The sequence below is a fragment of the Schistocerca americana genome, chromosome 4 (genome assembly GCF_021461395.2).
Source record: "Schistocerca americana isolate TAMUIC-IGC-003095 chromosome 4, iqSchAmer2.1, whole genome shotgun sequence".
NCBI classification, from domain to species: Eukaryota; Metazoa; Arthropoda; class Insecta; order Orthoptera; family Acrididae; genus Schistocerca; species Schistocerca americana.
Window position 1 is genome coordinate 644,652,363 of NC_060122.1, and position 24,213 is coordinate 644,676,575.

Genomic DNA, 24,213 nt, shown 5'->3' on the forward strand with positions numbered 1-24,213 from the left:
GATATACAGTTACTAAAAAGAAACATCTAATGAAACAGACCATTTCATAATAGGTGCAAGAAAGCATAGAGCTGCACGAAGAACATTTCACTGTCAAGAGGGCAATGCATGGTACGTCAATGGCAACTGTAGCAAGTTTTTATTGAAAGGTATCTCACCAAACCCCAAAAAATTAAATTTGTATGTATAGCCTGTTAGTAGCACGAAAGTGTTCAGATACTCATGGGTGAGATGGGATCTAGAGTAAAGCACAGCGAAGCAAAGGCAGAAATGTTTAACTCCATTTTCGAATGTTCCTTGATGAAGGAAAATTGAGAAGTATTGTCCAAACTGAATTCTCATAACACTTTAAAGATGATTAAAATAGATAATAGCAACAGTGGCACTGAGGAACAGCTTAAAAAAGCTGTCTAGAAGTAGATTAGCAGAAGTGATCCACAAAAATATAATCTAACATACTTGACACACATTTGTTGTAGGACCTTAGAATGAATTCTGAGCTCAAAAATAATGAGGTGTCTCAGACAGATGACCACCTTAAAGTTAACCAGCATGGATTCCCAGAACACTGATCATCTGGCATCCACTTTCACTTTTCTCACTTGACATCCTGCAAGATAGGGACAAAGCAGTCAAGTGAATGCAGTATTTCTTGGCTTCCAAAAAATTTATGACTCAGTGCCACACTTCCACTTATCAGAATTACAGTTGTTTGGTGTATGGAGTGAAAATTGTGAATGGATTAAGGAGTTTTTGCTGGTAGATTGCAGGATGTTACTTTGGAGGGAGCATTATTGACAGATGAAAGAGGAGGAGGAGATTAGTTTTTAATGCCTAGTTGACAACAAGGCCATTAGAGATGGAGCACACACTTTGATTAGGGACAGATAGAGAAGGAAATCAGCCAGTCCCTTTTGAAGGAACAATCCTGGCATTTGCCTGAAGCAATTTTGGAAAATCACAGAAAACCTAAATCAGGATGGATAGATGTGGGTTTGAACCACAGTACTCCCGAACGCAAGTCCAGTTTGCTAACCACTGTGTTACCCCACTCGGTGATACAAGAAGAATTAACTTCAGATGTGCTCCTGGAAACTGCATTGGGTTCTCTTGAATTGAATTGAATTTTATTTGATCCTGTAAGATTACATTGCGTAAAGTAAATGTATGTGTAATATAAGACATGTCAAAGTAGTTAACATTCATTATCACTTATTTTTATACCCCTTTAGCTTACATTTTTACATAATTGATGATGAATAACAATATATATAAATTTAATGGCACAGGTATTCTGCAACACTGTATAACTCTTTTTCAATGAGACAGTCTTTACATTTCTTTGGAAAGTCGTCGTCAAGTACACTATCTTACAAGTTTTTAGGCAGACTTCTTAGTAGTCTGATACCAGAGTACTGGGGTCCTTTTTCTAGCATTTCCAGTCAGTGGGCTATGTTCCGTACTTCATTCTTCCTTCTTGTATTCTGGGTGTGTACACTAGCATTTGTAATCCAGTCCTCACTACCTTTGTGATGTACATTATTGTTTTGTGTATATACAACGATGAAAAAATTAAGATACCTAACTTCTTGAAACAGTTTCTGCATGTTTCAGAGGTCTTTCTTCTTAAAATGGTCCTAATTGGTTTTTTTTTTGTAATGTGAACACTCGTTTTGTCTCTTGTTTGTTTGAGTTTCCCCCACAGTCACTCCATACTGTAAGTATGGTTCGAAAAGTCCGTGATACACTGTACACAGAAGGTTCTTGTCTGAATACTGTGATAGCTGCATCATTAAGAATATGACAGAGCTCAGTTTCTTACAGACATTATTAATATGTTTTTTTTCCATTTCAGTTCATTATCCACAAGAATACTTAAAAATCTAACAGATTCTACTTCTTCCAGCCTTGTTCCATCAACCTCTGGCATTAGATGGTTCCTGGCAAAAGAGGGGTCATAAATCCCTGAATGGGGTTGTAACTGCTACTTGTGGTGATAGTGCAAAAGTGATAGATGTTGCAATATTATCAAAACATTGTAGGTGCAAAAATAAAATCAAAGGAGAGCACAGTGGAACCTGTGAGGCAAATTTTAGGGGATCAAGTGGAGCAATGGAAGTGGATGGAGTGAAACAAATTTTTGAACATTCAGTTCCCAGATACAACGTTAGGTACAAATACTACCTTGGGGATGGTGACTCCAAAGGTTTCAAGACTATAGAGGAACTGAAACCATATGGAAATGAATTTGTAGTTGAAAAGTTGGAATGCATTGGGCATGTGCAAAAGCGTATGGGTGCACGGCTTCGAAGGCTCAAACAAACTTTGGGTTCAAGTAAGCTCAGTGATGGAAAGACAATAGGAGGGAGAGGCAGGCTTACTGATGAGGTGATTGAACGTCTACAGAGATACTATGGGTATGCTATAAGGTAAAATACTAGTAATGTTAGTGACATGCGAAAGGCAGTGTGGGCATTGTTCCTTCATACTGCCTCTTCCAATGAATACCCTCAACACTGCCTATGCCCAAAAGATTCCTGGTGCAAATATAATGCAAAAAAGGACTATGATCACAAACATGGTTTGCCAGCAGCTGTGATAAATGCAATAAAACCAATTTTTCATAACTTAGCACAGCCAGAATTGTTACACAAATGTCTACACGGAAAGACGCAGAATCCTAATGAGAGCGTAAACAATTTGATTTGGAAAGTGATTCCTAAAAGGGTGTTTGTAAGCATAAAAACACTGCACTTTGGCATTTATGATGCAATAGCAACCTACAACCAAGGGAACAGTGTGAAGTGTGAAGTTCTGAAGACATTAGGATTTACAGCAGGGGTGAACACTGTACAAGCACTAAGAAATATTGACAGAGAAAGGATAAGAGGAGCAGAAAGAAGAGAAAGGCATATGAAGTCTGATGGAACAACAGGCCGGAAAAGAAGACAGAAGAGGAAGCTTTTGGATGACGAAGAAGAAGACCCTGATAATCCATCCTATAGTGCAGGAATGTATTGAGAAACTTTGATAGCCATTTCCCGTAAATTAGAATTTTTTGAATATAAGGAACATTTTCTCAAAATCCACTCAAGCTAGAGAAATGAAATTTTTATACAGCACTCCTAGTGGTCAAACTTACATTGTAACATAGCCATTTGGCAATATGTTCAGTAGTTTAATTTCAGTTTAATTATAAAGTAATTATTTGTAAAAAAATTTGGGTCATTAATAAAAAAAATAATTGGAAGGAAACTAGAAAAGATACTCCAAAATCTCTCGGTCATAACTGCAATACTAAACCATTCTATATGTAAAAAAAAAAAAAAAAAATTCTATTTGGTAGTTTATTCATAAATGTTCCTCAAACTTAGTGATTTTAACATGGGCAGCATAGGCACCTCCAGCTCCCCTTAAACACTGCATTCATAATCTCTTTTAGATTTATAACCAGTTCATTTTCCAACAGCCATTGAGCTGTGGCATTTGCATATATGTATCGTCTTCTCTCAAGCTGTTCCATACTGTTCCATATTTTGGTCACTATTTAGTACTTTCATGTCATCAGCATAAAATATTATCTTTTCTTCCTCCTCAACACATATATCATTAACAAACACATTAAATAACAATGGTCCCATTACCGAACCCTGCGGCACTCCATATCTGATGGGTTTGGTTTCTGATTGGTATGAGTTTCCTAATGATACATGCTGCTTGAGGTTGCACAAGTATGATTTTATCCATTCACCTGGTTGCCATCGAATGCCATTGTTGCCAAATTTTTGTATCAGCATTTCATGGCCAATGGTGTCAAATGCTTTTGAAATATCCAGAAACACAGCAGAGACAACCTTTTTTTCATCTAAGGACTGTAAAATGTATTCTGTTAGACTGGCAATTGCTGATTCTGTAGATTTACCCTATCTCAAACCTTGTTGTGAGGGTATGAGAATGTTATGTTTGTCCAAATAATTAACTAACCTGGTATACATACGCATTTCTAGGATTTTCAAGAAACTTGATATAAGTGAAACTGGTCTGTAGTTGTTGGGGTCATCCTTATCCCCTTCCTTGTACACTGGCACCACCTTCATTATCTTAAGTTTTTCTGGAAAAATTCCATCTCTGAAAGAACAGTTTGCTATGTTTAGCAGTGGTGTTATTATCTGCTCACTTACCAGCCTTATTACATGGTTTGATATTTCATCATCACCAGCTGATTTCTTGGAATTCAGTTTCCGTATAGTTTTAAGCAGTTCATCTTCCGTGACTGGTCTTACAAACATAGTACTGCATGATCTTTTTGGTACCTTAATACTCTTCTGTTTTTGACTATTTCTTTCCAATTTTAAGTTTTCTACTACACTGATATAGTTATCATGAAGTATGTTTGCTATTTCCATACCATCTATGACCACTGTGTTGTCTATTTTAATTGATCTAATACCTTCTTTGTTTGACCCATCTTCTTCCTTTGTTTCAGCATTGTGCTTATGCTATATATTAGTACCCTTGCAGACAGTAATAATGGCATTATCTATAAGCAAGGACTGTTAAAAAAAGCTGCAGAAGTATTCAGGAAGACCTTGTACAATTTCAAAGGTTTGCAGAGACTGGCAACTTGGTTTAAATGTTTAGAAATGTAGAACTATGCACTTTATAAAATGAGAAAACTTAAGTGTCCTATGACTACAATATCAGTAAGTCACAGTTGGGATCAGTAAGTCATACAAATATCTGTTGTTGTTGTTGTTGTTGTTGTTGTTGTTGTTGTTGTTGTTGTCTTCAGTCCTGAGACTGGTTTGATGCAGCTCTCCATGCTACTCTATCCTGTGCAAGCTTCTTCATCTCCCAGTACTTACTGCAGCCTACATCCTTCTGGAACAGCTTACTGTATTCATCTCTTGGTCTCCCTCTATGATTTTTACCCTCCACACTGCCCTCCAATGCTAAATTTGTGATCCGTTGATGCCTCAGAACATGCCCTACCAACCGGTCTCTTCTTCTTGTCAAGTTGTGCCACAAACTCCTCTTCTCCCCTATTCTATTCAATACCTCCTCATTAGTTATGTGATCTACCCATCTAATCTTCAGCATTCTTCTGTAGCACCACATTTCGAAACCTTCTATTCTCTTCCTGTCCAAACTATTTATTGTCCATGTTTCACTTCCATACATAACTACACTCCATACAAATACTTTCAGGAACAACTTCCTGACACTTAAATCTATACTCGATGTTAACAAATTCCTCTTCTTCAGAAATGCTTTCCTTGTCATTGCCAGTCTACATTTTATATCCTCTCTACTTCGACCATCATCAGTTATTTTGCTCCCCAAATAGCAAAACTCCTTTACTACTTTAAGAATCTCATTTTCTAATCTAATTCCCTCAGCATCACCCGACTTAATCCGACTACATTCCATGATCCTTGTTTTGCTTTTGTTGATGTTCCTCTTATACCCTCCTTTCAAGACACTGTCCATTCCGTTCAACTACTCTTCTAAGTCCTTTGCTGTCTCTGACAGAATTACAATGTCATCGGCGAACCTCAAAGTTTTTATTTCTTCTCCATGAATTTTAATACCTACTCCTAATTTTTCTTTTGTTTCCTTTACTGCTTGCTCAATATACACTTTAATAACATCGGGGATAGGCTACAACCCTGTCTCACTCCCTTTGCAAACACTGCTTCCCCTTCATGCCCCTCAACTCATAACTGCCACCTGGTTTCTGTGCAAATTGTAAATAGTCTTCTGCTCCCTGTATTTTACCCCCGAGAGAGAGTATTCCAGTCAACACTGTCAAAAGCTTTCTCTAAGTCTACAAATGCTGGAAACATAGGTTTGCCTTTCCTTAATCTTTCTTCTAAGATAAGTCGTAAGGTCAGTATTGCCTCACGTGTTCCAACATTTCTACAGAATCCAAACTGATCTTCCCCGAGGTCTGCTTCTACGAGTTTTTCCATTCGTCTGTAATGAATTAGCGTTAGTATTTTGCAGCTGTGACTTATTAAACTGATAGTTCGGTAATTTTCACATCTGTCAACACCTGCTTTCTTTGGGATTGGAATTATTATATTCTTCTTGAAGTCTGAGGGTATTTTGCCTGTCTCGTACATCTTGCTCACCAGATGGTAGAGTTTTGTCATGACTGGCTCTCCCAAGGCTGTCAGTAGTTCTAATGGAATTTTGTCTACTCCCGGGGCCTTGTTTCAACTCAGGCCTTTCAGTGCTCTGTCAAACTCTTCACGCAATAACGTATCTCCCATTTCATCTTCATCTACATCCTCTTCCATTTCCATAATATTGTCCTCAAGTACATTGCCCTTGTATAGACCCTCTATATACTCCTTCCACCTTTCTGCTTTCCCTTCTTTGCTTAGAACTGGGTTTCCATTTGAGCTCTTGATATTCATACAAGTGATTCTCTTTTCTCCAAAGGTCTCTTTAATTTTCCTGTAGGCAGTATCTATCTTACCCCTAGTGAGATAAGCCTCTACATCCTTACATTTGTCCTCTAGCCATCCCTGCTTAGCAGTTTTGCACTTCCTGTCGATCTCATTTTTGAGATGTTTGTATTCCTTTTTGCCTGCTTCATTTTCTGCATTTTTGTATTTTATCCTTTCATCAATTAAATTCAATATTTCTTCTGTTACCCAAGGATTTCTACTAGCCCTCGTCTTTTTACCTACTTGATTGTCTGCTGCCTTCACTACTTCATCCCTCAGAGCTACCCATTCTTCTTGTACTGTATTTCTTTTCCCCATTCCTGTCAATTGTTCCCTTATGCTCTCCCTGAAACTCTGTACAACCTCTGGTTCTTTCAGTTTATCCAGGTCCCATCTCCTTAAATTCCCACCTTTTTGCAGTTTCTTCAGTTTTAATCTACAGTTCATAACCAATAGATTGTGCTCAGAGTCCACATCTGCCCCTGGAAATGTCTTACAATTTAAAACCTGCTTCCTAAATCTCTGTCTTACCATTATATAATCAATCTGATACCTTTTAGTATATCCAGGGTTCTTCCATGTATACAACCTTCTTTCATGATTCTTGAACCAAGTGTTAGCTATGATTAACTTATGCTCTGTGCAAAATTCTACCAGACGGCTTCCTCTTTCATTTCTTACCCCCAATCCATATTCACTGACTATGTTTCCTTCTCTCCCTTTTCCTACTCTCAAATTCCAGTCACCCATGACTATTAAATTATCTGGGTGTCTCAAATTGTACAGATACGAAATGGAGTGATCACATAGCCTCTGTCATAGGTAAAGCAGTTGGCAGATCTCAGTTCATTGGAAGAATACTGGGGAAACACAACTGGCTAGAAAAGAGATTGCCTACAACACAGTCGTGGAACACATGCTAGATTGCTTTTCATGTAACTGACTCATACCAAATAGGACTAACTGAGTATACAGAACGTTTACAAAGAAGGACAGTATGAATGGTCATGTCCGAGAATGGACTGATCAGTGAGCATCATGGAGATGCTTGCATAACAGAACTGGCAAACTATCCAGTGAAAGCATACTTACGAAGTTACAAGAAACAGCTTTAAGCTGCGACTGTAGGAATACATGAAAACCACGTATGTATTGTTCCCATATGAATAATGAAGACAAGGTTAGATTCAGTACAGCATGCACAGAGAAATTTAAGGAAATTTTCTTGTCACATCCTATATGTGAATGGAATGGGAAGAAGCCCTAATAATAGTTACAGTGAGACTCAGTTGTTGGCTTTAGATTTAGAAGAATTGCCAGGATACATTACATGAATGATGTTTACCATTTGAAAGAAATTATATATAACAGAAAACGCAATACTTCTTTTATTATCTGTTTACCCATGCAGTTTAGCTGTCGTTTCATCCTAATATATCTGAAAAGTCACAAATAAAGTATTAGCCTGAATGGTGTATGCAGTATTTTATTTAGAGCTGTCAAGAGGATGATGAACATATGTGTGCACAAAAAGAAGTTCACATAATTGTATGCCTTTTTGTTGCAGTTATTCAGTTAGAGTTGCTCTCATACTATACAGGAAGGGAATGAAAACCACACTAATGAAAATTAAATAAACAGTAGTTCAAAATTAATTCAGTTCAAAGTTCATTATGTATCAGAACAATCCGACTGAGAATAATCAAATGTTGGCAGAAAAAAATTAAGGCCGTAATTTCCTGAGTGCTGGTCCAGATTTGATGCATTGGCATGATATATGCAAACTTGACAGTTGTTAACTACATACGTGCTAAAATTTATCTTAACGATCTGGTTAACAAAAAATTGTCTATTTTAGCACTACTGAAATATTTACTATTAATATCGTTTGTTGTGCCTATCTGTGACTAAGCATTTCTGCTATATGGTTAGTAGCAACTATCCTTTTCATAATATATTCATTATTCCATCATGCATTTTCCACTGTTTAAAGTTATATCACACTGTCTTAAGCTTGCTACATTCCTCCACTGAGCTACTACCACATGAAATACAGGGTACTTACTGGTCAACTGTCACTTCACCAATTTCCTGTCCCAGTCGTGAATTATTTGTGGGAAGAATCTACATCCCTACTCTGCAAACCACCATGTAGTGCATGGCAGAGAGTATGTCCCTTTGTACCAGTTATTAGGTTTTTTCCTTTTCGATTCACGTATGGTGCACATGAAGAATGATTGACTGGATGCCTCTGTGCAAGCAATAATTATCCTAATCTTATCTTCACAATCCCTATGTCAGCAATACATTGGAGGTTGTAGTACATTCTTAGAGTAATCATTTCAAGCTAGTTATTGAAACTTCGTTAACAGACTTTCTTGAGATAGTTTACGTCTATCTTCAAGAGTCTTCCAGTTCTGTTCCTTAAGTACTTTGTGACACACTCCCATGGATTAAACAAACCTGTGACCATTTGCGCCATCCTTCTCTGTATACATTCAATATCCCTTGTCACTCGTATCTGAGACAGGTCCACACACTTCATCAATATTCTGGAACTAGTTGTATGAGTGATTTGTAAGCAATCTCCTTTGTAGACTGATTGCAGTTCCCCAGTAGTCTACCAATAAACTGAAATCTACCATCTGCTTTACCCGCAACAGAACCTATGTTATCATTCCATTTCACATCCCTACAAAGTGTCACACCCAGGTGTTTGTATGAGTTTGCCGATTCAAACAGTGACTCACTGATATTATAATCATAGGATACTATGTTTTTTCATTTTGTGAAGTGCAAAATTCTTCACTTCTGAACATTTAGAGCAAGTTGCCAATCTATGCAGCACGTTGAAATCTTATCACGATCTCACTGAATATTTGTGCACCTTCTTCCAGATAGTACTTCATTATAGACAACTGCATCATCTGCAAAAAGCCTGCTTTTACTATTAATATCGCCTGAAAGATCATTAATACACAATATGAACAGCAAGGGTCCCAACACACTTCACTGGGGCACACCAGCAGTGACTTCTACATCTGACAATAACTCTCCATCCAAAATAACACGCTGTCTCTTCCCTACCAAGAACACTTCAATCCAGTCACAAATTTCACTTTATACCCCACATGATCATACTTTTCACATTAAGCGTAGCTGTCATTAGTGAGTCAAATGCATTTTGGAAATCAAGAAATACTGTATCTACCTGGTTGTCTTGATCCAAAGCCTTCAACATGTCATGTGAGAAAAGTGTGGGTTGGGTTTCACATGTTTGATGTTTTCAAACTCCATGCTGGTTGGCATTGAGAAGATCATTCTGTTCAAGATACCTCATTATGTTTGAGCTCAGAAAATGTTCTAAGATTCCACCACAAATTGGTGTCAAGGATACTGGATGGTAGTTTTGTGCATCCCTTCTACCACTCTTCTTGTAAATGGTTGTGACCTGTGCCTTTTCCCAAGAACTGGGCATGTTTTTTTTTGTTTTTTTTTTTTTGTTTGAGGGATCTATGATAGATTATAGTTAGAAGAGAGGCTAACTCAGCCAAAAATTCAGTGTAGAATCTGGCAGGGATTCCTTTGGAGCCTGTAGCTTTGTTCAGTTTTAATGATTTCAGCTGTTTCTCAACACCACTGACACCAACACTTATTTCATTCATCTTTTCTGTGGTACGAGGCTTAAAATTGAGGCAATTCTCCTGGGTTTCCCTTTGTTAAGGAACATTTGAAATCAGAGTTAAGCATTTCAGCTTCTCCTTTGCTACCCTCAGTTTCAATTCCTGTCTCATTCGCTAGGGTCTCATCACTAACTTTGGTGCCACTAAAAGCCTTTACATATGACTAGGATTTCTGTGGGTTCTGTGAAAGACCCCTTGACAATACTCTGCTATGGTAGCCATTGAAGGCTTCACGCGCTGCTCTCTTGACAGCCAAATGCATTTCATTCAGCCCTATGCTTTCTCTCGTTCTTTAGAAGTCTCTTTACAGTGACTGTATACCATGTAGGTCCCCTGCTAGTATGAACTGCTCTACTGAGTACATATCTATCCAGTGCATGGTCAGCTATTCTTTTAAACTTGAGCTAGAATTCCTCTACACACTCCTGCCTGTGATGAAAGTTTTAAATCATTCACTAGGGTATGACACTACTGATTTTTTTATCTAGTTTACTGAAGATACATATCTTTCTGCTTGTTTTAGTTGTCCTTTGTACTTTGGTAATCTTTACTACCACAACCAGGTCATAGTCACTGATACCAGTTTTGATGTGGATATCCTCAAAGATGTCGAGTCTTTTTGTTGCCATTAGATCCATATATTTCCACCATGAGTATGATTCCTAAGTATCTGTTCTAGGTAGTTTTCAGGGAGGGCATTTAGTAAAGTTCCACAGGGTATCTTATCACACCCACCTAACAAAACTGCAATTTTTCCAATTAATTGTTGGTTGATTAAAGACTCCACTGATGATTACGGTATGATTTGGGAACTTATGTACAAGTGAACTGAGGTTCTCTCTAATGTTTTCAGTTACATCAGGAGATGCGTCTGGTGGGTTATAGAGTGATGCAATAACCATTTTATGCCCATCTCTGGTACTGAGTGTTGCCCAAACAATCTCACATGCAACTTCAATTCTACCTCTGTGGACTTGAGTTTGTCTATTGCGACAAATATACCACCTCCATTTTCCATTTGCCTATCCTTTCGATATGACAAACTTTCCTCAAAAATCTTACGGCTATCAATTTCAGGTTTCAAGCAGCTTCTGTACCTAGTACTATGTGAGTTTCACTGCTCCTAATGAGCACTTCAAACTCTGGCACTTTGCTGCGAATGCTTTGGAAGTTTACCATTGGGATTTTAATACTCTCACCTCTGTGAGACATTTCTTTCTAGCTTACTGTGATACTTCTCGGCTTGCTACAGCTATCATCATCTGGATTGGTGGAGTCAGTCAATTTAAAACAACTTTTGTGTGCACCCCACACTCAGTGAGCTACCTGAGTAGCAGCCTTCAATGTGTAGTGCATACCTGACCTTTTTAGAGGAACCCTACAGTTCTCACCCCTAAGGTGCAAGTTCATTAAATCGCAGCCTAGCTTGTCACCGAATCTTCGAAGACTCTGGTTCAGTTCTTCCACTCGGCTCAGAACCAAAAGAACATGATCAGTTTTGGGACAATACTGCAAATTGGGAGCTTCACTGAAACTCCAGGCGCAAGACTGGTCTTCTCAACCTTCTCTGCCATTCACTGGAATGAGCCAAGGATGACCTCAGATCCCAGATGACAGGCATCATTTGTTCCAACATATACACAATCTACTGTTGGTTGTACCTTGTACCCTCAATAGCTGCAAGAATAGCCTCTTCAACGTGCTAAATGAGGCACCCAGGCATACCCACTGAACGAATGATTGTTAGTAAGCCTCTTGGTTATTTCGAGAGACACATGTAGGAAGAAGCAACATATTAGTGGATGATCCTATGAATGTACATTGTCGCAACTATGATAGTAAATTGCACCCTAAATCACACCATGATGTAGAAAGGCTGCCTCTCAGCGTCTGCCACTGGAGTTAGCGGGAACCTCAGTGACTCTTTCAAGCTTATTGAATGAAACTGTAATGAAATGTGTTGCTGCTCTTTGGGTCTTCTTGCTTCCCTTATACACTATTCTTCCTGGTGTTGCCAGCAGCATATGTAATTCATCATGTACATGTGTTGCTTTTCTTAGACATAATCACCTCATAACATCGTTTTTTTCACTTCAGCTGCATCATCAAGCCAATGATGTGCAACGCTTGACAGACAGCAAAGTTAACACAAAAAAAAATTTATCTTATTGGTGACTGATTGTGCTCTACAGTATTATTTTTCTTTAGAGTTGTTTTGCATATACAGGGTGTTCCACAAGTTAAGGGTTAAATTTATACAGACGATAGTGGTCGTAAAGTGCAAGTCTTTGAACTATACGCCACTTCATCGAATTGTACATCCCTAATCTACCTCCGTGATAATAATGAGAAAAAAGGATATATGGTTTAACATGGAATCCAAACCACTTGTTGTTCCTGGCAAATCTTCACATTACTGTACTCAACTCTTATAAGGGTAAAAGGTATGTAGTAGTCCCCTTTGCAGTTTTTGAAGTTTATGTACGATACATGTATATAATATGTATCAAAAACTTAGCAGAGACTTGTCTGTTATATTATTTGGTTTTCTGAACATACATCACAGTTTTAGGTTTTGTAATGGAATGTTCATTAAATGTGGCATGGATCCAAACACATCCAGGCTATGCTTAAAATTAATCTGTTACAGCTACCTTTATTTCACATTCACATTAGTTGGCTTCACCAAAGCACAATCAAATGATCATCTTCCAAACTAACCTACACTTTGGCCAAACTAACCTACACTTTGGCCTTCGCTACACAAATGTCTGTCATCACAGATAAGATTTCAGCGAACGGGTCCACTACCACACAGTAGCCTCTTATAGGCTAGCCTATTTTAGATTATACATGAATCTTATATCATTGTTTCAAATCTGGATCTACGACATTATGAACAGTTTCATGCTAAATTATCACACAATGAACAATGTTGCTGTTTCATGTTGTAATATATAGTGTGTGTACAGAAAAACGAGCAATAACCACTTTTTAGACTCTGATGACCAGATCGATGCCATTACAAAACAGAATTTACACTACTAAACCATTGTACAATTTTTCTTGCACTTTTGACAACTTCCCACTTTTCAGAATCTTCAGTTACATACCTTAGTCTTAGGTACTACTTTCAGTTGCAGTTTCTGGTCCACCAAACTGGCACCTGCTTCAGAAAGGTATCCTTGGTTTGGTATAAGGCATGACCGTCCAAAGCAACATGGACAACACAGTTTATGCATCCATTTAGTCCACTTGGGATTCAGTCTTCCATAAGGTTCCTCATCCTTTGGTTTGAAAACTCCAATAACTTTCTGTAAGCATTGGACACTTTGTGAGACACAGTAATAAATTTATGACAAACTCTCATTATATCCCTGGTATGAACTTCTGCACTTCCACACTGTTTTTGATTTTTTTAATATTTTTATTTAAACACCATAGATTTACAAACAACATAGTTGGGTTTTTATTTTATTGTTACTACTTTCTTCACTTTAAAGAATGTGGGGGTAAATAATGTTTGTGCCACCTGTTATTAACAATCCTTTCTCACAGCCTGTGACTGAATGCAAAATTAATTTAATCAAAACATTACAATTCAAAGAATCATATGCTCATCTTAGTGTGTCTCCAAGTTGTTTTTTCTGAGATAGATAACCCAGATGAACATGCATATTACATTTATCCAACCATAAGTTAACTCTCAGAACACTGGTAACAGAGCTATGAACATTTTGACAGTGTGATTCTTATGGAATATGCTGCGAATTATGGAAAATGCTAAATAACCAAGCAAACATTTGGTAACTGTTCCAATAGGTGCTGGTACTTCCACTGTTTAGAGTATCACTACTTACACCTGCAGGATTTTTAACAAAGTAACTTCCACTTGATCCTTGGTAAATTCTTTCGGGGTATATTCCATTGTCTATGGCGTATTCCGCCTGTCGCACAAGTTCAGAGAACTGGGGATCATCTGAAACCAAAAAGTGCAAATATATTACAAACTTAAACCAGACTTTTTGGGTTAAATCATAATCAATACAATGGAAAGAAAATTTGAATATACCAATACTCAACTTTCATATAAACACAACAAGTTCTTTACCACATATCACAGCTAAATGTTGTCAGATTTATCATTTTGTACTTACATTAAAAATCATTTAACTAGGAGACTAATTATTAAAGAAAGGACACACATATCAGCAGTATAGACATAAAAAGGGAATTTCATTGTGATGTTATACACAAAAGACTGTAGCATCCTCAGATATGCAATTTTTCTAATTACCAAATAATCATCACTCTTCAATTGTCCGTTCAGGCTCTGAAGACAACACTATGGTTTAAAAGGACCACTCTCTACTAAAATAATCTATTTTAAACACCTATTCACAAACTGTATATGAATTGTCCAAAGTCTCAAAATGGATGTTGACACTGTCATACTAGAATGTTTGTTATATGTGTCATGTCTTGCCTAACAGTTTACATGTTTGAAGATAACATGTAAGTTGCAGGTTTCAGTTCTTAAGTTAACATGTTCACAGTCTGCGTAACTTAGAGAAGCTTCTAAATACTGGCAACAACCATTTCAAAAGGGTCTTTTAGCATAGTACATAAAATGTATATCAAGTATAAATAAACTGTTGGAACACTATACAATACAACAAAAGTTTTGCTGGCAATACAATGGAACCTCTCAGTGATAAGTTCTTTTAAAAAAGGCGATGATATGTAAAACATTATGTAACATTACTTGTCGTTTTCCCCCTCTCTGCTCCCTCATATTATATGATCAACTGTATTTTACTCCTCTCTATTCCCTCATAGTATATGGTCAACTCTTCCTTCAGCTATGCCATTATGACTTGCTTTTTAAAACATACAGCCAACCAGCATGTTATGGAATTCAATATAGGTTGCACGAAATGTGTCTTTGTTAAAAGTATGAAGATTTATCTATTAAGATCTAACACTCAAACTTGAATTTATTATAATGCACCAAATATTTATTTCTGATAGCAAAAGTAGGAGACCATACATCTTTAACAACATATCAAGGAAAAATCTAGAGCTCAGAGTTTTTGAATGTTCTGTACAAAGAGTGTGTCACAACAGATTCTCGACTGATTGTCAGTGCACCATGTTAGTTCTACACGATACACTAACGAAATAAGATTAAACTGAACATGTCATGCTACTAAACAAGCTAACCTTACCTGTTTTCGGCACAGAAAAGTGAAATTAGCTGTACATAAGTATCACTCACCCGGAAAGTTATTGAATGTGACATCCAATTCCATCCGCCCTAAGAGCGGCTGGTTTTCTCTATTAACCCGTGGGGAATCAATTGTGCCACTATTGTTTGAACCCGGCGCGAAAGTCACTTCTGGCAATATGCTGACTTCGTCTGACACACCAGACGATGACAGCGACACAACAGAATTTGCTCGACTTTTCTCTTCGGTTAGTAACTGTCCTTTGGGTAATGTGTGATCTTCGGTCATTGATGTTGTCCAAGGATATTCATTCACTTCCTATATGACGATTCTCAGACACATAAAACACCAACAAAATGCTGTTTAGAACGCACGCACTTCCAACACAAACAGCTGCTACCGCCCGCGGCAGCCATTACCACAGATGACAGTAGACAGCAGCCTGCTGTAATCCGAGGACTTCGCAGCCACAACCACAACGCTGGTAGCATTTCCCTCGTAATACACGTCACAAAACGACTAACAAATATTTATCGTTTACAGTTCAAACTGTCTGCGATTCCCACAATCGCCACGGAGAGTTAACGGCATGACAGACTAAAACGCTACATGCGAGGCAGCTGAGATTACTAAAACGTAACTGAGACAAAATCCAGGACTGCAATCCTGACGTTTACGTACAAGTTCATTTTTCTTCCACTTACCTCTGCGGCAACACGCGTAGGGGCAACCGCGGTCGGATATTTCTTCATAGTTGTCTTCCATGTTTCACATTTTATGCTACAGTAAACATTAACAACAACACAGTTTATTTGCTTCGTGAGGCCTACGATATTGTTCTTTAGCGCCTGCGCACAGCAGAGGCGGCGTTTTCACCTATTCCACTGAACATACAGCACAAACTCTTATCCTCCCCATTGATAAGATACATGCCACGAATACGTGAGCTGCCAGTCGTTGTTTCTTAAACAATACGCCCGCTTCAATTTGCGTTCACAGTCTTGCCAACGATGCAGTGACGCAATACTTACGGAAACATGATAAGCGCTTCCGTGTACACGCGATTATGCTGATGATACATCGCTAACTGGTACGGCAGTAAGGACAATAAGTCACGGTCCATCTGCCTGCAGGCGCAAATGTGAACTTCCGTGTTTAGTGTTCTCATTTACAATAAAATGGTAGTATTCTGTGAAATGGGGGAGATTAAATCCCTCTCCTAATGACTCACCAGAAATCGATCAAACAGGCCGCTTTAAAGCAGCCATTTGAGATTATTCTGAAGCGAACGTTTGTTTATAAATTCATCTTTATTTCTGAATACTGAGGGAATAACTCGCTCCACTGCATTTGAAAACGAATATCGATGATGGGCAATGAAAACATCGTGGTTCCAGTAAGTTAACTGTAAAATAGAGATTTGAAAGAGTGTGGAGTTCTTTAATCTGTCAATAACTAGGCTTCTACTATATATTTACACATGAAGCAACATTATTTGTATCACTTCATTTATTTTTTAAGAAAACGTTCTGCTTCTCTTGTAAAATATAACAAAATGGAGTTACGAGATTTTCACTGTCTACCATCGTTATGGTCTCAAAATTAGTTTTTTGTATCTAATTAGGACTAATGAATCACATATTATATGATGTAGAGACCAGTTGTGACGCCACGGAAATTCACGGAGAACGAGTATGGTTCGGTGAGGAACTGATGAATGTCTTGCTACTTATTGTTATGTGATGGTTACCTTAAATAATATTCTCAAATTTATAGTTTCGCCCCTTACACATAGATTGTACTGACGTACAGAAAACACTACTTCTGAAATGTAACGCCAGAAATGTGGAATGAAAAATGAACAATTTTGCTACACAAATCCTCAGTTGAATGTTTCAAAAATTTTAAGCATTTTAAAAAAAAAATATTAACGACATTATTCAAACTGCTTGGAATAACACTTTATATACATTATCAGGTAGTGAGAAGACCGGTAGACCATCTACCATGGCACGTATCTTAAATTTTGGCGTCAGTAAGGTATCCCTTCCCACATCGCCCATATTAATCGCCCATGCTGCTGCAAGGAGACTGTGATCTGAACCTCCTTGGCGGTGTGTGATGAGTTTGCGCCAAAAGTCAAAGAAACATTGTCTTCAGTCTAGTGCGTGTACTTTTTGGGACTGTGTGAACTGCACAAGTGTCCAACACATACAAAATTGCAGCTCTAAGCCGAATTACATTGCAAGCCTGCAAATGTATGGCAGTCATAATTTAGTTTCGAAAGATATGCATATCCACAGATGACATTATTGATTTCTCACTATATTACTAACTTGGGCTTGTGCCGTTTTTCCCGCGTATATGCAGGGTCGGTATGGTTAATCGGATGTGGCAATGTCAGTTGAAGGGGTGGCCGGATGCCCTTTCTGCTGCCACCCTGTAGCCCGTACCCCCCGGGAAGGAATTAGTGCAACCCAACTGTCTGCGAATAGTGTAATCCATGGAGTAGTGTGAAAGTGTTCAGATGTCTGCAAGCCGTGTAACTGAGGCGGGATGTGGGGACCAGCTCGGCGTTAACTTATGGGGACGTGGAAAACCATCTAAAAACCACATCCAGGATAGCCGGCACACCGGCCCTCGTCGTTAATCCGCCGTGCAGATTCGATCCGGGGCCGGCGCGCCTACCTGAGTCCAGGTACTGTTACTAAGAAAAGAAGAAAGCACAGCTTCTTTCGCGTAAAAAATAAGACAAAATATATCTGTGTACTTTGTTGCCTTATTTGGTTTAATCTTATGTTTTATTCCAGTAATATTATATTTCACTCCATTTTCTTAGGTTTATTTATTTGTGTATTTACTTGTCCACTGAACAAAAATATAAAGAAGTATGGCAACAGTATTCGAGAGAGACAGGTTTCTCTCACACCAGCGTCAACTGGACGCTGTATCGGAGCGTCTCCTGGCTATGTGTCCTCACAAACGGTAATTTCACACTGTATTGTATGCCATAGTGTCATATGCCGAAACATTTGTAACAACGTCCAACAGTCATGAAGAACTCCTAAAAAGCAGAGGAGCTCGTATAATACTAGGTAAATAAACATGGCTAAAATCCAAGATTGAGAGCAATGAGATTTTTGGGGTAAATCTAAGCGTATATGGAAAGGATAGGCTAACAGAAAATGAAGGTGGTGTATTCGTAACAGTAGACAACTAACTCAGATCCACAGTAAAATAGAAGTGGCGCGCGAGATGGTTTACGTAAGACTTAATATCAAGACTGGGCATAAACTTATAACTCCTCCAATTGACCACCAGACTCTCCCAAGAAGTAAATGAAAACTTTAGGAAAAACTTTAACTCGCTGACACAGACATGTAATTCGCAGTAGTACTATCGTCATTGTAGGAGGCTTTATTCATCCAACAATCAATTGGGATATTTACAGTTTTGTAAATGAAGGGCTTGGCAAGATATAGTCTACTGAGAAATTATATTGAATGCTTTCTCTGAACTCTACTTTGAACAGAAGCTTTTGAAGACCATAAATGACGGAAATGTGTTAAATTTAATGGTAACATATAGACCAAATGTCTTTGAAGATGTTCACAATGGAAATGGTACCTGTGAGCATGAGGGAATTGGAGCAACGATGACTCCTTGGGAACAAAGATCAAACCAAGATAAGCTGAAAGATTTACGCATTCAGTAAACTAGATAAAGAGGAAGTAATGTCATATTTCAAGCAGGAACTCGGAGCATTTAGCGGTGAATTAGAGCAAGCAGGGAAACTTTGCCTCAGGTTTAGAAGGCGAGTTGACCGAACACTAGATGGAACAGTTAATGATTGGAGGGACTCTTCATGGTGTGCAGACATTGTAAAACCATTATAAAGGAAACAGCGAGTACTGCACAAAATATGTAACTCAAATCATAGTGCTATAGATAGAAATACGATAAATGAAACAAATTCGACTGTCAGAAGAGCAATGCATGAAGCCTTCAGCGACTACCACAGCAGATCTCATTAAAAAACGTGTCTGATAAAACACAAAGAAAATGTGATAACATCTGAATACCGTCCATGACACCCAAGTTAAAAGTACAGTCCAGGCGCTCATACATCGTGGTTCAATTCTGGCGTCACTGCCGTGGTGGGTGATAAAATATACGCATTAATGACGATAAAAAGGAACTGAAATTGGCGTCACTGGACAAGACTCCAGGCCCTTAAGGATTCCCTGTCAAATTCTATCAGATTTAACAGCTGAGTTAGCTTCTTTTTTAATCGAAGTGCACTGTAAATCGTTCGAACAAAGAACTATGAGGGTCGTCCAATAAGTAATGCAACACTTTTTTTCTCGACCAGTTTTGGTTGGAAAAAAAATGCAGAGTTTGTGTGGGACATGGTGATAATTTCCCGCTTCAGTCCATGTAGTTTTATGAAGTTCCGATAGGCGGCGGCGCTATACGTAAACTTCAAACTGGCGTCTGTAACGGAGGCGTGTTCCAAGAAGCAGAGAGCTGTCATTGAGGTTTTTTTTTTTTTTTTTGTTTTTTGTTTTTTTTGGGGGAAAATCAGAGCAGATATCCAAAGGCGCTTACAGAAAGTCTACAGAGACCTGGCAGGTACTCGCTTCGGCAGTACATATACTAAAATTGAAACCTGCGCAAGGATGAAACGCAAAATTGTGAAGCGTTCCACATTTTTTCACCAGCTGGGGCGCCGATCGGTCTACCCTTCTACGACTGTATCAGGCGTTGATTCAGTCCTGTCTCGATTGTGGGGGCCTGGCTTATGGTTCGGCATCGCCTTCAAGTTGGAGTTGATCCGACTTGCAACTGGAGCTTTCTGCACAAGCCCTGTAAACAGCATACTTGTGGAGGATGGTGTTCCTCCATTGCGGATCCGGCGCCAACGACTACTGGGCGCTTATGCTGCACATGTTTGTAGCTTGCCCAGGCACCCAAATTACCATCTCCTGTTCCCTAACTCGGTCGTCCATCTTCCAGAACAGCGGCCCTGGTCAGGGTGTTCGGGCTCTTCTCTCTGGGCTTGAGTTTTCCCTCTACCATCTCTTTTCCAGGGCCATATTAGTTTACCCCCATGGTGGTGTGTGCCCCGCCCATGCCTTCAGCTGGATTTGGCACAGGGCTCGAAGGACTCAGTCCCTCCCGAGGCCCTCCACCGCCGCTTTCTTTCCATCCTTGCCGCGTTTCACGGCTCTGACGTGGTCTATACCGACGGTTCGATGGTTGATGGTCGAGTTGGTTATGCTATTACTCTTGAAGATAATTCTGAACAACACTCATTGCCAGCTGGCTGCAGTGTTTTCACTGCCGAGCTGGTAGCCATCTCTCGCGCCCTAGAGTATATTCGCTCCTGCTCTGTAGTGACTCCCCGAGCGGTTTACGAGCTATCAACTAGTGTTTTCCTCGCTCTCGTCTGGTGATGGTTATCCAGGAGTCCATCCATACTCTTGCCCGTTGCGGCCACTCCGTGGTTTTTATGTGGAACGCGGGTCATGTCGGCATCCCGGTTTAACTCCCCAAGGACAGAAAACCCCAATTAACAAACTTTGTGGAAACTTAAAGTAGGGAAGTGAGTCGTCTTGACAGTGATGGTAACTATTGATGATAAAATCTACAATGGTAATATTTTGATTAACACTTATATCATTCAAATGCTGAGAACAGAATACAAAAAGGGAGATAAAAGGAAACGATCATCATAGATTCTTTATCAAACATCTATAGAATAAATTCAAACTCATATGAACGAAGGTTAAATCCAAGAAAGTAATTCAGTCAAAGATAACATGTATCATGGAAGAGCGTTGTAGCCGCATCGAAAATTTGCGATAGTTGTCTGGACGCAAACGCTAATAAATTGTTTCAGTTTTGGAAGTTTGATAATTCGTGAGGTAGAGACTGAAGTATTGCTCAGTCATTCGACTGATGAAAGTTAATCTTTACAGTTCCCAACGCGACGGTGTAGTAAGACGAGTGTTAGACCTGAACTGAGTGATATTGGTTTATGGGACTTAGCCTTCGTACCGATGAAAGGTAACAAACCTTGAGAGCAATGGATCAACGACAGAAAAACAATTCGTAATCTTGAGTAGGACACAATAAAACGAAGACACAAAGAGTGTGTGTGTGTGTTTGAGGTTTACGGGCGCTAAACAGCGTGGTCATCAGCGCCAAAAAGACACAAAAAAGACAATTACGCCGACTAATCAAAAGTTGTCGTCAGCGTCACGGTTACTGAACTGAACAGAGGTTAATCTCGAATGATATATCGGTGTGCGTGTGTTGTAGGGACAAACAATTAATTACAGAAAGAACAATAAAATCTGAGTCAAAAGATAAATTTTACGTGTCGCCTAACTCATTAAACGGACAATACAATGTGTATTAGTGCAAGTTGATTGACTCTTTAAACATTTTAAGTGACTAAGTGAGTACATGAACAATCGACAGTGAAAAGTGATTAGTGATTAGTATTACGGCGTATTAAAAAAACATTTACTCCAAAGTAAGTTATGTCTGGAGTTACGTCGGACCGTTGTTAATAACTTGACGTAGCAACGCCATAGCAACGGAATAGTAGACAGCAAAAGTTCATCCTCGCTATGTATGATGTGAAAAACGACCTTAATGATGAAGAATCAAGATTTTATTTCGTCACGGAACTAATCGAGCATAAAAATAAAAATAAACGATTGCAGTTTACCAGTTCGCACAAGCTGAGAAGGCTGTTGCGAACAGATAACAGAATATTTCTAAACCACGCGAGGTGTTGTGTTCTTACGAGAGTTATAGGTGCTGTTCCACGTCATACCAACGGGGACGAACACCGTTAAGAGTCGCGTCTCCCCCCAGCGAGTGAAGAAGGAGGGAAGGGACGTCACACCGGGTAATGAATATGTTGACACGCTGGCCAAACAGGCTGTCCGTGCACTGGTCCTGGAGATTAGCCTTTTGGAGTGTGATCTCCAGTGAATTTTGCGGCAGAAGGTACTTCGTACCTAGAGTGATGAATGGCGCACCCTGCCTTCACCCAGCAAACTTCGGGTCGTCAAGGAGACCACCGGTGTGTGGCGCTCCTCCTTGCGGGCCTCTCGCAAGGACTCCGATGTACTCTGCCGGCTACGCACTGGCCACACCTGGCTGACGCACGGTCATATATTGCGCAGCGAGATCCCACCTGTATGTCGCTGTGGATCAGCGTTGACAGTGGTCCACATCTTGTTGGCCTGTCCGCTTTTAACTGCGCTCAGGCAGACGTCTGCGCTGCCTGATACGCTCCCTGCCCTTTTATCGGATGACGATGCAATGGCAGGCTTAGTTTTGAGTTTTATTTGAGCAGGGGGCTTTTATCGCTCGATCTGAGGATTTTTCTCTTTTGTTGTGTTGACTCTGGCCTTTGGCATACGGTTTTAGATTGGAGTTTTTAGTGTGTCTCTTGGTGGTTGGCTTTTTCTTTTTTTTGTTTCCGTGGTCGGCCAATCACTGTAATACTCTGTGTGCTTTTAATTCCTCTTTTCTAGTCTTTGTCTTTTTTGTTCTGTGTCGTCCCTTGTTATTTCTGTTGCTTGTTTCTCTTCCTTGTGGGTGTTTCATGATCATGGAAACAGGGACCGATGGCCTTTGTAGTCTGGTCCCTTCAACCCCCACAAACCAACCAACCAGGCCTGGCAGTGAACAAAAGCACGGGGAGTCGTTGGACGTCTTCATCACAACAACGGCGCCCAAAGCTGTCCAATCCCCGCGTGCTGACGGGCCTCACGAAACTGTGAACTGTTGAGAGGTGGCATGAGCCCCCTCTCATATTTCTATCTCACTCTGAGTAATTCGATTTGGGGAAGTATAGCCGAGTATAGTCATTACAAGGCTAGTATTGAGAACTCTGAAGATATGAATATTTTCCTCTCTAATTGCATGCAGTAAAAAGTTGCTATTCCTTCACATGCGGACTTCCCACGCAGTGTCTCTTGTCACCCGGGTGGTCCGGTGACAGGCAGGTTCTGCTGATCTTGAAAGGGTTATGCTGACGGGTGTGAGGGAGTCGAGTGGATCCTGTCCAGACACCGACATTGTCATAAGAGTGGGGGCGACACGACCACAGGGGCCTGAAGGAGCGGCTGGGGCTAGAGATTCCGTCACTTCGCAGAAACTTAGTGAAAACACTTTCTGACGCCTACCAGCGAGGTGTGGGAATGACGTGTGTTCCCAGGCAGTCTTGGCGGGCAAATTCCCGCGTTTTCTGCAAAATCATAACTGTGATTGGCTTGCTCAGGGGATAGCTCCGTGACGTAGCAAAATCAGCGCAGAAATTGGCGCCAAGTATCTCCATTGGTGGAATAGTAGCGCTTTGGTAATAGAGTGGAATTTTCAGCCAGCTTTCGATTTACTGATTGGCACGTTTAACCACGGCCACTGTCGTGGGGGCGGAAATGTTCTGTGTTCGGCTTGTACGGGTGCTCTTGGTAGGAGTCGTTTCTCGCCTTTCGGTCAGAGTAGGTTACAAGACTGAGCTCTCGCTGCTCTGGACAGTCTACCTTACGTTGGCTGTCTAATATACTTTCATTTAATTGTAACTGTTTGATGAAGTTGCTGAAGTTTCGACTTCAACGTAACTTTCCGAGTACAGTTGGCAATTGAGCGTTCTGCGTACAAACGGCCTATGTTGTCAGTCTTGAGCAGTTTTGGCGTAAGTTGACTGTATCGGAGTTACTGTGTGACTTCGCTTGTTAAAATCACTCACTGTACCATCAATGATTGTGCAGCGAGCCTTCCTCGTCTCCTTCAGAGGCGCATTTGTATTGCTAGGAAGTCTTT

General features: G+C 39.7%; 1 protein-coding gene and 1 pseudogene across 2 annotated transcripts in view; one reads left to right on the plus strand and one right to left on the minus strand.

The window, feature by feature from the left end:
• LOC124613156 (phosphatidylinositol 4-kinase type 2-beta) overlaps positions 1-16,367 on the minus strand; it is a 51,100-nt gene extending 34,733 nt beyond the window's left edge. The window contains exons 1-3 of one of the 2 annotated variants that reach the window (XM_047141784.1): positions 16,071-16,367; positions 13,999-14,117; positions 13,252-13,452 (exon numbers count right to left, since the gene is read on the minus strand). In XM_047141784.1, coding sequence (XP_046997740.1) covers positions 13,252-13,452; positions 13,999-14,117; positions 16,071-16,131 — 381 coding nt within the window. In that variant the 5' untranslated portion in view covers positions 16,132-16,367. Of the gene's footprint in view, positions 1-13,251; positions 13,453-13,998; positions 14,118-15,416; positions 15,845-16,070 lie in introns of those variants that run through there. The other variant, XM_047141783.1, reaches the window with a different exon arrangement.
• Positions 16,368-19,998: 3,631 nt separating this feature from the next.
• On the plus strand, positions 19,999-20,080 carry LOC124614527 (annotated as a pseudogene).
• Positions 20,081-24,213: the final 4,133 nt, after the last annotated feature.